Source organism: Garra rufa, chromosome 18 (assembly GCF_049309525.1).
Source record: "Garra rufa chromosome 18, GarRuf1.0, whole genome shotgun sequence".
NCBI lineage: Eukaryota > Metazoa > Chordata > Actinopteri > Cypriniformes > Cyprinidae > Garra > Garra rufa.
In genome coordinates, this window is record NC_133378.1 from 6,696,962 (window position 1) to 6,713,442 (window position 16,481).

Genomic DNA, 16,481 nt, shown 5'->3' on the forward strand with positions numbered 1-16,481 from the left:
GAACATGCTAATTAGTGTCTTCAAGATCATTACAAAAACACAGGTAAGTGAGTTTGATCATGTTTGGAGCTAAACTCTGCAGGAAAATGGGTCTTGTGAGCCAGATTTGAGGATCCCTGCTCTAGGTGCTTGCTAGGGTGTTCTAGATGGTTACTTGAAAGAGTCTATATGACACTCTGTTTTCCAGACATATATTAATTTCCTTCTTTAATGTTTCTGTGAGATTTTGTTGCCCATTTTTGCCCCTGCAGGAAGAATTACGAGTTGAGTTTTTTTTTTTACTATAGCTATTCTGAACCTGTGTGGCGAATCTGTGTCATATTCACCTTTGGAAAATTAGGTAGGTGAAATGGTTCCATTGTTTTCCTAGGCAAGGTGCTGCTGGAGGACTCGCTGCTGGACACGCTCTGATGCTCCCTATCTCCATCCTCCACCACTTCCTCCCTCCTGCTGCGCTCCAGCTTCTTCACCTTCCGTATGGAGGCGTACTCTGCCGTCACTTCATCTTGACTCACACCGTTCACGCCTCCTCTGCTTCCACCTCGGCCATTCCCATTAAGCGTCGGACTGTGGGCACGGCGCTGAGTAGGCGTGTTGCTTGACGTCGGGGCAGGGGCAGCAGGTGGGGCAGGTTTATCAGACCCCACCCCTTTGATCCCAACACTCTCGTACAGGCCATCATCTGGCGGGTGGGATGTTGGAGAGGAGCGGCGGCAAACTTCAGAGTAGGTGTGCTCACGTTCCTCATTCTCGTTTTTGTTGGGAGCACGAGGGAGCTGGCGGGCTGAGCTGGGACGGAGGTCAGAATTGGAGCGGCGGGTATGCAGGAGCAGAAGGTCCATGCTGGCCGGCCGGCTCTTAGGGGCGCCTGTCAATCAGAATAACGTGGGTTAATATGAGTGAGATGGGAAAGATTAAACAGAGGATTAAGATTAGAGTTTGGAGTATTGATATCACATTGGATAAACAACTGAATACATACATACACAAAGGGTCAATAAAATAAAAAGTGTCATTAAAGTGTCACATTTGACATTACTCCAGGCAAACACAAGAGGGCAGACCATTACTATTTGATTATCCCTTATTGTGACCACACTTACACAATTTTGCATGTTTAAACCTGCATACATACAGTACAATGAGTTTAAAGGCAACATGAACTTACACTGGCAACAAAAAACGTGAATTTAGTTTGATATTTTGACACTACCAAAACTAAAAACAGGTCAAATTAAACATTTACCTTTCCACTTTAACCTAACCTAGTTAGCAAGCTAATAGTTTAGCTGACTAGCTTAGCATACATCTACTGATTTTGCATGACACTGGCACCTGTTTGTTCCCAACTAACAAGGAACATTCTCACAACTTTCAATAACATTTTAGGACAAAACATTCTTAAAGTTGTGTTTATGTCTTCATGATGTTTTTTTACTTGATGAATGTTCTTATTACACTGAGAAAAACATACTGAGATCAGCGTTCTCAGACAAATATATATTTGTACTTGTTATTTGTACTTGATAAACATTCTTAATCTCGACAGAAAATGAAAAATAGTAAAAAATAAAAGTAGTAGAATATTGTAAGAAATGTTTTTGCAACCTTTAATATTCTAAAGCTGGACTTTTTAATGTTATTAGAATAATAAACATAATTGTTTAAATAACATGATATTTTGGGTGAAAATAAAGTAAGTAGAATAAAGTAAGTAGAATGTTGTAAAAAAAAAAAAACATTTTTGTAACCTATATACAGTACCAAAAGTTTTTGAACAGTACGATGTTTATTGTTTTGTTTTTTTTAAAGATGTCTCTTCTGCTCAACAAGCCTGCATTTATTTGATCCAAAGTATAGCAAAAACAGTAAAATTTTAAAGTATTTTTGCTATTTAAAATAAGAGTTTTCTATTTGAATTTATTTTAAAATATAGTTTATTCCTGTGATTTCAAAGCATTTTTTTTGCATCATTACTCCAGTCACATGATCCTTCAGAAATCATTCTAATATACTGATTTGCTGCTCAAAAAACAATTGTCTTTATTATTATCTTAGACAAGCAGTTTTTTTAAATAGTAAAAATATTTTACAATATTACTGCTTTTGCAGTATTTTGTATTTTGGATCAAATAAATGCAGGGTTGGTGTGCAGAAAAGAATTCTTTAAAAACCTTAAAAATCTTGCAGTTCAAAAACTTTTGAACGTTTTTAGTATGGTACAATAAACGTTCAAACAACATATTTTGGGTGAAAATAAAGTTAGAACATTGTAAGAAACATTTAAGGAAAACCAAAACCTAGGAACGTTTTAGAAACATTTCAAAATAATGTTCCCTCAACATTTTTATAACCTAAATGTGTTACCTGTTTTGAAACTTGTGGTCTTGGTAAAAGCAATATTTTGGAATGTGGACTAATGATTTGTGGAAATTATGAGCAGGAGCATGTACTATAAAAGTCAATCTTGATTTCATGTTGATCCAAACTGGGAACTGTTATCCTTCTTATAGTGTATTTAGTGTTTTACACACTAAATAAAACAGAGTCTTCACTGGTCTGCATTTAAAAGATCACAAGCTAACGTATAAGGCTTTGAGATGTGTGTTCTGCGTCTCAGCTTGACAACTGTCATTCCCAGCCTCGCAGATCACACGTCTGTGGCAGTGGGAACACGAGCTCGTAAACATCTTACCATGACAAGTCTCTGGAGACGTCAGTCTTTGCACGCACGTGCGTCGGCCAGTGCATATGTGCGTATGTGTGTAAATGAGTCTTGTGTGCGTATGTCATAAAGACCAGTTAAATCTGTCTGTCTCGCTCACCATTGGCGTTGCAGGGCAGCCTGTGCATGTCATGCAGGCGGGTGTCAGATTTACTCATTGAGTTCAGCTTGGACTGGCGCAGAGCAGCCTGAAATATAAAACATTATCTGTACTGTAAGACAATGCATCCATGTCTACAATTACACTGGGTGTGTACATATACATTTTTCCACTCACTGTTTCCTTTTTCTGAGCCCCTCCGTTGGCATGGCCATGTTTGCTCTTGCTTTTTCTGCAGATAATAAAATGAGAGACACTTTTTATGAGGAGAACATAAAATATAAACAATCAAGTATAGAATTGAATGACTGGAACATCCTATAAGTAAACTGAAATATTAGCTCTGTTCTAACATCTAGTAAACTTCTATCTAGATATAATTTTAAAGAGATGAAAATTGTGTCATGAATTACTCACTCTCATGTTGTTCCAAACCTGTAAGACCTTTGTTCATCTTCAGAATCAGAACACAAATTAAGATATTTTTAAAGAAATCTGAGAGCTTTCTGACAGGTTCAAGGGCCAGAAAGATATTAATAACATTGATAAAGTAGTCCATGATGTGACATTAGTTGTTCAGCTGTACTGTTAAGAAGCTATGAGAATACTTTTTGTGCACAAAGAAAACAAAACAAAGACTTTATTCAACAATTCTTCTCTTACGTGTCAACATCTGCCACCATTCACAAGAGTACCACAACAAGGAACAGAAAGCATTCTCGTATCTTAATGTTTTATGGACTATTTTAACAGTGTCCTTACTACCTTTCTGGACCTGGGAACATTTCAGTTACATTTCTGTGTATGCAGGGTCAAAAAACTCTTGGATTTCATCAAAAATATCAAAATTTGTGTTCTGAAGATGAATGAAGGTCTTAGGGGTTTGGGACGACATGAGGGTGGCTAATTAACGACAGAATTTTCATTTTTGGCTGAACTATCCCTTTATCTTCCATTTGCGTATTCATTTCTGTTTCTGAAATTGGATGTCGATGTTGAGCTCTTTTCCCGCTATTTTCATTTCCATTAACAGTGACCATTTTAATCTGCCTCTTCTTTACGGATTATGGGTAATGTCACCTTGAATTCAGCATTTAAACACTTTAAAAAAAAAGTGAATTGAATTTTGGCATTGGCGGAAGCATACAGTTGAAGTCGAAAGTTTACATACATCGTGAAGAATGTGCAAAATGTTAATTATTTTACCAAAATAAGAGGGATCATGCAAAATGCATGTTATTTTTTATTTAGTACTGACCTGAATAAGATATTTCACATAAAAAACATTTACATATAGTCCACAAGAGAAAATAATAGTTTAGAAATTCATAAAAATTACCTAGTTCGAAACTTTACATACACTTGATTCTTAATACTGTGTTTTTACCTGAATGACCCACAGATTTTTATTTATTTTAGTTGTTCATGAGTCCCTTGTTTGTCCTGAACAGTTAAACTGCCTGCTGTTCTTCAAAAAAATCCATCAGGTCCCACAAATTCTTTGGTTTGTCAGCATTTTTGTATATTTGAACCCTTTCCAACAATGACTGTATGATTTTGAGATCCATCTTTTCACACTGAGGACAACTGAGGGACTCATATGCTACTATTACAGAAGGTTCAAACACTCACTGATGCTCCAGAAGGAAACACTATGCATTAAGAGCTGGGGGGGTGAAAACTTATTGAATTTGAAGATCATGGTAAATTTAACTTATTTTGTCTTCTGGGAAACATGTAAGCATCCTCAGTAGCTTCTGAAGGGCAGTGCTAAATGAAAAAAAAAAAGATATTTAGACAAAATGTACACATCTTCATTCTGTTCAAAAGTTTTCACCCCCGGCTCTTAATGCATTGTGTTTCCTTCTGGAGCATCAGTGAGTGTTTGAACCTTCTGTAATAGTTGCATATGAGTCTCTCAGTTGTCCTCAGTGTGAAAAGATGGATCTCAAAATCATACAGTCATTGTTAGAAAGGGTTCAAATGCACAAAAATGCTAAAAAACCAAAGAATTTGTGGGACCTGATGGATTTGGAAGAACAGCAGGCAGTTTAACTGTTCAGGACAAACAAAGGAACTCAAGAACAACTATGACTAAAAATTATTCAGGTAACAACACGGTATTAAGAATGAAGTGTATGTAAAATTTTAAATGGACATTTTTATCGATTCAGCTATTTTTTTCTCTTGTGGACTATATGTAAACATCTTTTATGTGAAGTATCTCATTCAGGTCAGTACTAAATAAAAAAAAATAACATGAATTTTTTTTTGATCCCTCTTGTTTTGGTCAAATAATTAACATTTTGCAGATTCTGCAAGGTGTATGCAAACTTTTGACCTCAATCAAAAGAGATTTACCCATTCATTATGGGGAAAAATTCATATAAACACTGGAAACCTACTACTGGAATGGAATGAATAAGAAACTGAAATATGCAGTTTCCTAAATCAGTCACCTATGAGATTACATTCTGTTTAGAAAGCCGTAGCCTTTGTAGACTGTAGACACTAGCTCTCTGGGTTTTGTACCACAGCTATTGTGCACTGTTGAATAGGACAGGAAGTAAAATTCCACTACAGCGAGTGTTTGTAATGGCTCTCTGTGGGATTGCCAGGGTCTGGTTTTATCTAGGGATGGCGTAATCATGAGGGACTAGAAGTGTTGCAGGTGTACTGGAGGAAGAGAGAGCGAGAGGATGGATAGGTAACCCTGATGGTCCCTCCTCCCTTGCTTTTCTTCTCCTCTCATTCCCCACACACACCTGGTGTGACATCAATTATAGCTTCTCTCTCTCTCCACCAATACAACAGCCTGTGAAATACACACATTTTTTCACACACCTATTTTGTTCCTCTCACTCTCACCCTATTTTTAACATCAGCTGCTACACACATCTCTCACACTTACACCAACATCTGTGAAACAGAGGATTTTCTCTTTTCTCTCTCTCTTTTACTCCCTAAACTACAGTATACGAAGATGTTTTTTATGGGTGAACAGATAACAAGACATTAAAAAAGTAGAATAATTTAATGCATATGCCTTCCATAAAGACATAATGGCAGTGTCTCTGGTTTGTTTGTAGTTGTGAGGGCTGTATCGCTTTGTTCCCCCGTGAAGGTCAGAAACTCAAGCCGGAGGGACGCGTTTGCACCTGGGTATTAGTGACCCTGTGTCTACACACATGACTTGCAGAATGTACTGTTCATTTTGCAAAACCTCACACAGCAAAATAACAGCTGCACTCGGCTACTGAGTATGCAATCATGAATGCAGCATTAGCATAGGCATGGATAGGAATATTTTAGGTTCAGAACAAGTTAAACTCAGTTACAATAATCCACAAGTAATCCACACGACTCCAATCCATCAATTAGCGTCTTGTGAAGTGCAAAGCAGCATGTTTGTATAACAAATCCATGAAAACAATCCAAAATGTAATCTAAAAAATATGTATTTAATGTTTAAAGTTAAAATGCCTTATTGATGGATTTGAAAGATAAAAAGTTTCTTATTTTTCTGAGAAATTATCTCATTATTATGAGAAACTAAGTCATTATTGTGAGAAAGATTCTCATTATTACTAAGGTTTCTCATTATCACAACAAATAAAGTATTATTACGAGAAAGTTTTTCATTATTACGAGAAAGTTTTTCATTATTACAAGAAACTAAGTCATTACTATGAGACAGTTTCTCATTATTACGAGAAATTAAGTCATTATTACAAGTTACTGTCATTATTATGAGAAAGTTTCTCATTATCAGAAGAAATTAAGTCATTACTATGAGAAAGTTTCTCATTATTATGAGATACTAAGTCATTATTACAAGATACTGTCAATATTACAAGAAAGTTTCTCATTACAAGAAATCTAAGTCATTATTACAAGAAACTAAGTCATTATTATGAGACAGTTTCTCATTATTACGAGAAATTAAGTCATTATTACAAGAAACTAAGTCATTATTATGAGAGTTTCTCATTATTACGAGAAATTAAGTCATTATTACGAGAAAGTTTCTCATTACAAGAAATCTAAGTCATTATTACAAGAAACTAAGTCATTATTACGAGAAAGTTTCTCATTACAAGAAATCTAAGTCATTATTACAAGAAACTAAGTCATTATTACAAGAAACTAAGTCATTATTACGAGACAGTTTCTCATTATTACGAGAAATTAAGTCATTATTACGAGATACTAAGTCATTATTACGAGAAAGTTTCTCATTACAAGAAATCTAAGTCATTATTACAAGAAACTAAGTCATTATTACAAGAAACTAAGTCATTATTACGAGACAGTTTCTCATTATTACGAGAAATTAAGTCATTATTACGAGATACTAAGTCATTATTATGAGAAAGTTTCTCATTACAAGAAATCTAAGTCATTATTACGAGAAATTAAGTCATTATTACAAGAAACTAAGTCATTATTACAAGAAACTAAGTCATTATTATGAGACAGTTTCTCATTATTACGAGAAATTAAGTCATTATTACGAGATACTAAGTCATTATTATGAGACAGTTTCTCATTATTACGAGAAATTAAGTCATTATTACGAGATACTAAGTCATTATTACGAGAAAGTTTCTCATTACAAGAAATCTAAGTCATTATTACGAGAAATTAAGTCATTATTACAAGAAACTAAGTCATTATTATGAGACAGTTTCTCATTATTACGAGAAATTAAGTCATTATTACAAGAAACTAAGTCATTACTATGAGACAGATTCTCATTATTACGAGAAATTAAGTCATTATTACGAGATACTAAGTCATTATTACGAGAAAGTTTCTCATTACAAGAAATCTAAGTCATTATTACGAGAAAGTTTCTCATTATTACGAGATACTAAGTCATTTTACGAGAAAGTTTCTCATTACAAGAAACTAAGTCATTATTACAAGAAACTAAGTCATTATTATGAGACAGTTTCTCATTATTACGAGAAATTAAGTCATTATTACGAGATACTAAGTCATTATTACGAGAAAGTTTCTCATTACAAGAAATCTAAGTCATTATTACGAGAAAGTTTCTCATTATTACGAGATACTAAGTCATTTTACGAGAAAGTTTCTCATTACAAGAAACTAAGTCATTATTACAAGAAACTAAGTCATTATTATGAGACAGTTTCTCATTATTACGAGAAATTAAGTCATTATTACGAGATACTAAGTCATTATTATGAGACAGTTTCTCATTATTACGAGAAATTAAGTCATTATTACGAGATACTAAGTCATTATTACGAGAAAGTTTCTCATTACAAGAAATCTAAGTCATTATTACGAGAAATTAAGTCATTATTACAAGAAACTAAGTCATTATTATGAGACAGTTTCTCATTATTACGAGAAATTAAGTCATTATTACGAGATACTAAGTCATTATTATGAGAAAGTTTCTCATTACAAGAAATCTAAGTCATTATTACGAGAAATTAAGTCATTATTACAAGAAACTAAGTCATTATTACAAGAAACTAAGTCATTATTATGAGACAGTTTCTCATTATTACGAGAAATTAAGTCATTATTACGAGATACTAAGTCATTATTATGAGACAGTTTCTCATTATTACGAGAAATTAAGTCATTATTACGAGATACTAAGTCATTATTACGAGAAAGTTTCTCATTACAAGAAATCTAAGTCATTATTACGAGAAATTAAGTCATTATTACAAGAAACTAAGTCATTATTATGAGACAGTTTCTCATTATTACGAGAAATTAAGTCATTATTACAAGAAACTAAGTCATTACTATGAGACAGATTCTCATTATTACGAGAAATTAAGTCATTATTACGAGATACTAAGTCATTATTACGAGAAAGTTTCTCATTACAAGAAATCTAAGTCATTATTACGAGAAAGTTTCTCATTATTACGAGATACTAAGTCATTTTACGAGAAAGTTTCTCATTACAAGAAACTAAGTCATTATTACAAGAAACTAAGTCATTATTATGAGACAGTTTCTCATTATTACGAGAAATTAAGTCATTATTACGAGATACTAAGTCATTATTACGAGAAAGTTTCTCATTACAAGAAATCTAAGTCATTATTACGAGAAAGTTTCTCATTATTACGAGATACTAAGTCATTTTACGAGAAAGTTTCTCATTACAAGAAACTAAGTCATTATTACAAGAAACTAAGTCATTATTATGAGACAGTTTCTCATTATTACGAGAAATTAAGTCATTATTACGAGATACTAAGTCATTATTATGAGAAAGTTTCTCATTACAAGAAATCTAAGTCATTATTACGAGAAATTAAGTCATTATTACGAGAAACTAAGTCATTATTACAAGAAACTAAGTCATTATTACGAGATACTAAGTCATTATTATGAGAAAGTTTCTCATTACAAGAAATCTAAGTCATTATTACGAGAAATTAAGTCATTATTACAAGAAACTAAGTCATTATTATGAGTAGAGGTCGACCGATATTGGTTTTTATCGATACCGATAGCTAGGCTGGACCACACTGGCCGATACCGATTAATTAACCGATAGTTTTTGAAAATAGATACTGAACGGCAACTAAAATACTGCTCTGCTAGTTTTAAAAAAGTAATAAACCATACTTTGTAAATTAATAAAAATATTAATTTTAATTATATATTGATCATTGAAGTTATTTCATAGTTCATTAATGTTAACAAAATAACACCCTAACAAGGAACAACACTTCTATTCTACAGCTTTCATCAATCTTAGTTGATGTTACAAATGGGCTCATTGTAAAGTGTTATTTCATATTAACAGTAGGGGTGGGAATCTTTACATTTTAACAATATGTAAAATTACAGTTTCTATGCTTTTTGTTTATATTTGGAATCTCTGTATGTTAGTACTGCCTTATTAAAATTAAGATTCAATTTAATTACGATTTTCAATAACAACTAAAAATAACCATGCATCACATTCTCAGTTTTCAATATTACTGCACATGGCTACATTTTCATATACATTTTATATAATTTATTTTGAGCAAAATTTACTTTATTTTTTTATTATATAAGCAGGCTACTTTTAAACCAATTACTTATTTAAAATAAGTGTTCTTTAAGTATCCAAAAGTTAACAGACAATAGTTATTTTTTCCTTTCGTTTGATTATTACTGATGAGATCATTGACAGTGGCTGCTTTAACAGGCTGCATTCAAATGAATGCACAGATCTATTTCGATATATCAGATGCCCTGCTCTGAAAACATAACTGACTGTGTGTACATCAGTTTCGTATAAAAGTATTCGAAATGGCAAGTGCATTTAACCGCATCTGCAATCGAGCTTTTTAGGACGAACAAACACAAATTGCAAGTGAAAGTCTGTCAGTGCGCGAGTTTTGTGCATCTAATATACTGCATTACAAACGGCAGAAATGAAGGCACATGTAAAGTAAAAAAACTGCGGGTGGAAGCACGCACTGTCAAGCAATGCACACGAGTCTCACAGTGCAAATTCTGTGCAATGAAGCCAGCCGCGTTTCAGACGCTCACGCGTGCCATATGCGGGGAAAAACACAAGCTCCTTGAAGAGAGGGTTGCGATGCAGCGCTGCGTTGCGCGGACAACTCGCAGGTATCTAACACACACAGGATGCGTCGTGTAGTTCAAGCAGAAATCTAAAACAGTTTATTTAATCACCAACTGGGCAAATGTTTACTTCAAGAATGATCAAAAAAGCGGCAAAGATCAAACAACAACAGATCAAATGGAAAGAGAAAGTACGATCTATATTGCTGTAGTCATTTAAGAAAATGTGTTATCTGTTTTACATTTATGTTTAAATATTATTTGTTTGTGTTTTGTTTCAGTATAATCTGTTAATTACGAAAGAAGTGTGTGTAATTTGTAAATGTCATAAAGGACGTGGTATGAATTGGACGGCAATACGCCGGGAGAATTGGGGTCAGACACAATTGTTGACCACTTCCACCTTTTTATTTGTGGAAAATCCCTTTTTAAACGAATTTCGTTTTGTATAATTTTTATCTTAATTTTGAATACATATTTTTGTTGATCAGTTATTAAAATCAAGTAAGAACAAGGAAAATTGCATTGTGAAATAAAGTGCGTAACAAGATGCAAACCTACCATGCTTCCGCGGCCTGAAGAAAAGGCTAAAACATAAATTATAGCTCTATATGAAGCATACAGACTTTATTAGATCTACAGAAATACGAATTTATCACTTAAATGCACAATCTTCCAGCAGGGTCAAGCCTTTATAAACATTAACAACAATTTGGGACAGATATGTAATGTAAAACTGTGAATGGCGCGCTGTGGCGCAGCAGGATTCTGTAGGCTGAATGAACACGGTTTGCTTTCTCACATCAAGTCTTTAAATCTGCAATTTTGCTGGCTACAAATATGACCAAATGGATATAAATCAATGCAAATATATGGTAACAATCCTGACATTTAACATTGGTGTCTGACTTAACCTCTCATACTCTATGACAGCGGAGCGGAGTGTGAGCCTCTTCAGCAAAGAACGCAATCCGGAAAAACTATCGGCATGGATTTTTGCAGATAACCGATAGTTCAGCCAATCAACTATCGGTGCCGATTAATCGGCAAAACCGATACATCGGTCGACCTCTAATTATGAGACAGTTTCTCATTATTACGAGAAATTAAGTCATTATTACAAGAAACTAAGTCATTACTATGAGACAGTTTCTCATTATTACGAGAAATTAAGTCATTATTACGAGATACTAAGTCATTATTACAAGAAACTAAGTCATTACTATGAGACAGTTTCTCATTATTACGAGAAATTAAGTCATTATTACGAGATACTAAGTCATTATTACGAGAAAGTTTCTCATTACAAGAAATCTAAGTCATTATTACAAGAAAGTTTCTCATTATTACGAGATACTAAGTCATTTTACGAGAAAGTTTCTCATTACAAGAAATCTAAGTCATTATTACGAGAAATTAAGTCATTATTACAAGAAAGTTTCTCATTATTACGAGATACTAAGTCATTTTACGAGAAAGTTTCTCATTATTACGAAAAATTACATCATTATTAACAGAAACTAAGTCATTAATACCAGTAAGTTTCTCATTATTACGAGATACTAAGTCATTTTACGAGAAAGTTTCTCATTATTACGAAAAATTACATCATTATTAACAGAAACTAAGTCATTAATACCAGTAAGTTTCTCATTATTACAAGAAAGTTTCTCAGATTTACAAGATTTATTTTTTGTGAATATTATTACTTTTTAACTCATTATTACGAGAAAGTTTCTCCATATAGTGAGATACTAAGTCATTATTATGAGAAACTAAGTCATTATAACAAGAAGGTTTCTCACTGTTATAAAAAGGTTTCTCAGTTTTACAAGATTTATTTTTTTGTGAATATTATTACTTTTTAACGCATTATTATGAGAAAGTTTCCCAATATAATGAGATAAAAAGTAAAAGTTTTTCATTATTATGACTTACAGAATCATTTTTTCTCAACTGTGGCAGAAACGGGCTTCCTAGATTATTGCATTTTTTTTAAGAAAAGGAAAGACATTTAAATTTTGTAGCAATTAACGTTATGCCATAAATGCTGGCAATTAAACTTGAAACCTGAATTATCTTGAAATTTCTCAATTATTTCATGTTGAATACATAACATTGAATAAAAGTACTAATATTTACTAATATTTTGAATTAGCTTTTAATTTTTTTTTTTAGTTTTCATTTTAATTGTAGTAATTTTGTTACCTGATTTTGTCATAAAAATTTTGTAAATATCTATCTAGCTGAATATTTTTTGTACAGCATTTCTAGTTTTCTAGTTTTTGTATTTTTTTTGTGTTTTTTTACTTTTTTTAAGATTAAAGGGATAGTTCACCCCAAAAAAGAAAATTCTGTAAAATTTACAGTAATAAAAAGAGGCAGCTGTGGTTGCCAAAATTTTACCAAATACGGTAGCAACGTTTTAGGTTTTTACGGTTTTAGCCTAAATTTACATTTAAATACCGTAATTTCATTAACTGATATAATGTTAATATACCAACCTACTGAAATCTGTTTTGTACCTTTGTAATACACTGATAACCACCAAAAGCATGTGGTGATGAGAAAGACACATGATGAACCAAAGCCCAACACAAGCAGCTTTTAAATAGTAACATACAAGGCCTAAAACTAACTTTTTGCCACACCTGCCAATTTACCGGCCAAAAATATTTTTTAACGGCCTGATTTTTTACCTGGTCATGGTTAATTTTTCTGTAATTAATCATGATTAATTTCATATTTAAATTGTCATAATTTCACATTAAACCTTTAAATTAATGAAGAAACAAAATAAAGATAGTATATTTCAAATGTGTGTTTAATGGCATCATTTTACTATGTAGCATTGATACCAATACTGCTACTGGTGTCTTTATTAAATGCATTTTCCTCAATTTTACCTATTAATTATAGCCATTACAACATTACATATAATTTTTTTACATTTAATTTTCTTTTGTTCTTTGATTTTCATCCATGACAGACTTCAGCAGGTTTCACTTTAAAAGCAGCACGGTCTCTTTAAAACCTGATGTACATGCCATGGATCTGACACATATCCAATTTTCTCCAAACTCTTTACGGTCATTTAAAACTTTATAACTCATTTAAGACTACGTTAACTGAAATAGTACAATAAACATTCATTTAACAACATTAGATGTAACATACAACCCTAATGTCTAAAAAAACTAAGAAACACAGTTTCAAAATTTCAATTTTGAAACGTTCCTTTTCACTTCTGAAAACGGTATATTACCGTAAAATGTCCAATACAGTTTTTCATCATATATAGTAGGGGAACTTGCTGTTAAGTATTTAACAGGTTTTTACTGTAGCATTTTTACAGCCTTTTGTCGTTCCAAATCTGTAAGAACTTAGTTTATCTTCAAAACACAAATTAATATATTTTTGATTAAATCAGAGAGCTTTCTGACCCAGCATAGACAGCAACACATATGACAGAAATGTAGTAAGGACATTGTCAAAATAGTTGAATAAAGTTTTTTTTTCTTTGCACGCAAAAAGTATTCTCATAGTTTCATTACATTACAGTTGAACCATGTCACATGGACTATTTTAACAACGTCCTTACCTTTCTGGGTCTTGAATGTGTCAGTAACGTTGCTGCTTATTCAGGGTCAGAAAGCTTTAGGATTTCATCAAAAATATCTTCATTTGTGTTCTGAAGATGAACAAAGGTTTTAAAGGTTTGGAACAACATGAGGGTGAGTAATTAATGACAGAATTTTCGTTTTCTACCTATTATTTATGTTTTGATATACAGTATTTACAAATTATTTTGAATAGTTTTAGTAACAAAAAGGTAAAGGTATTTTCATTGCATTGAAAATCGGAAAGTATCTCCTTTTATGTTTCACAGAAGTAAGTCATACTAGTTTTGAATACATAAGGCTGAGTAGATTGTAATTTTCTGCAATGGAAATGAGATGGAACATTTTAATTGTGAAAAAGTGGTTTTACTCAATCATAATTTGTATATCTCAGAACAATGAGCTCAGTGTGTGTTTTCCATTAGGCATCTGGTGACTTCGCAGCAATGCCAACCTGCTCTCTGAGCACTAAATATCAGTCGTACTTACTGTGTTTTTACCATTAGGATGACACTAAAACACAAACACACTTGGCTTCTGCACAACAATCTTGTATAACAATAGAGAACGAGTTGTTTTGCAGTACAGCAAAAACAAGACTTTGTGGTGAATATGCAACAAACGAGTATAGTCCCTATTCATCTTTTCTGTGAAACGTTACGTAAAAACCGAAATAGAACAACGCCTGAGAGTATGTGAAACTGATTTGTTGGAGGGTTTCGTTCCTTGTAATATCTCTAAGCAAAAGTCTTTGTCACAAATGAGCATCTGAGGCAGAGCTTAACTTAAGGCATTTCCCAGCGAAACGGCTCCTACAGAGGGCACGCAATCTGCTGAAGGAGTGATATTAGCATTCATCAAGTCGCTCCACAGCGGGGAAGGAGAGATAGAGACGGAAAGAGAGATAGAACTAAAGAAAAAGAGGAGGAGGTGCCCTGACACGAGAGTGGGGGAGAGTTTTTAAGAAGCCGACGCATTCTTTCGACATATGAGTGGGGCGCGTCTGTGCAGAAACACTTTTATGTGCAAACGTACAAACAGCTCAGGAACAAACCATTAGATTTGGATGGGAACCGTAAGGAATTAACGACCCTGCTTTTGAGTCCGATTGCTTTTAACGATTCAAACTTTCAGTATCAGGAACAACATTTTGGAAATGAGAAATTCAGTTCATATTGCTGTTTGAGCCCTTAGAAGTTCCCACAAGATGAGATCATTTCACATTTTGAAGATCTAACAAATCTGAATCAAATTTAATACAGGTTTTGCAAAAGGTACGTTTATGCAGACTTTTTGACGCAACATAATTAAGCATAATTACAGTACCTTGCAAAAGTATTCATACCCCTTCATTTTTTTCACATTTTGTTTTGTTGCAGCGTTATGTTAAACTGCTTTGAATTAGTTTTTCCCCACATAAATTTACCAGTTTTCTCCATACACCATAATAATGACAAAGCAAAAACCAGATTTGCAAATTTTACAAATTTATTAAAAATAAAACACTGAAATAAGTACATTGCATAAGTATTCATACCCTTAACTCGGTACATAGTTGAAGCTCCTTTACAGGCTCAAGTCTTTTTGGGTATGATGTGACAAGCTTTGCACATCTGCTTTTGGCAATTATCTGCCATTCTTTGCCTCACCTTTTCACCTCTCAAGCTCTGTCAGCTTGGATGGGGGCTGGCAGACATTTTCTAGAGTCCTAGTTGTTCCAATCGTCTTCCATTATGGATAATACTTCTGTGAACCTTCAATGCAGCAGATTTTTTTCTGAACTCTTCCCTAGATCATTGCCTTAACGCAAGTCTGTCACTGAGCTCTACAGACAGTTATCTTGAGCTCAGGACTTGGTTTTTGCTCTGATATGCATTTTCAGCTGTTAGACCTTTTCTGAGAGGTGTGTGCCTTTCTAAATCATACTCATTCAAATGAATTTGCCACAGTTGAACTCCACTCGAAGTGTAGTAACATCTAGAAGCAATATGAATGCTCCTGAGCTAAATTTCGAGTGTCCCAGAAAAGGGTATGAATACTTATGCAACAGGATCTTTTCAGTTTTTTATTTTTAATAAATTTGCACAAATGTTAAAAACCTATTTTTTGCTTTGCCATTATGGAGTAGGGAGTGTAGATTGATGTGGGAAAAAGTAATTTAAAGTAGTTTAACATAAGGCAGCAACATAACAAAATGTGATAAAAATGAAGGGGTATGAATAATTTCACAAGGCACTGTATAGCAATCCAGTAATTAATAAGGCTCATGCACCCTATGAACAACATACTGTTATGTCCATAAATCTATATAAACCTTGAAGAATATGCAAAATATAACAAATGGCATTTTTATGATCCTTCTTATTTTTTTTTTTAGGTGTGTAAACTTATAAGTGTATAAACGTATGGCCACAACATCATTTCCAAAAACTAAAAAAATAAAAACTTGTAT

The 16,481-nt window shown here is 33.1% G+C and overlaps 1 protein-coding gene across 1 annotated transcript in view; it reads right to left on the minus strand.

Annotated features, from left to right (window-relative positions):
• Positions 1–287: 287 nt before the first annotated feature.
• The window catches only part of LOC141291480 (uncharacterized), an 80,388-nt gene continuing 64,194 nt past the window's right edge, over positions 288–16,481 (minus strand). Inside the window, exons 3-5 of the mRNA XM_073823640.1 lie at positions 3,003–3,057; positions 2,826–2,913; positions 288–868 (exon numbers count right to left, since the gene is read on the minus strand). Coding sequence (XP_073679741.1) covers positions 288–868; positions 2,826–2,913; positions 3,003–3,057 — 724 coding nt within the window. The remainder of the gene's footprint in view (positions 869–2,825; positions 2,914–3,002; positions 3,058–16,481) is intronic.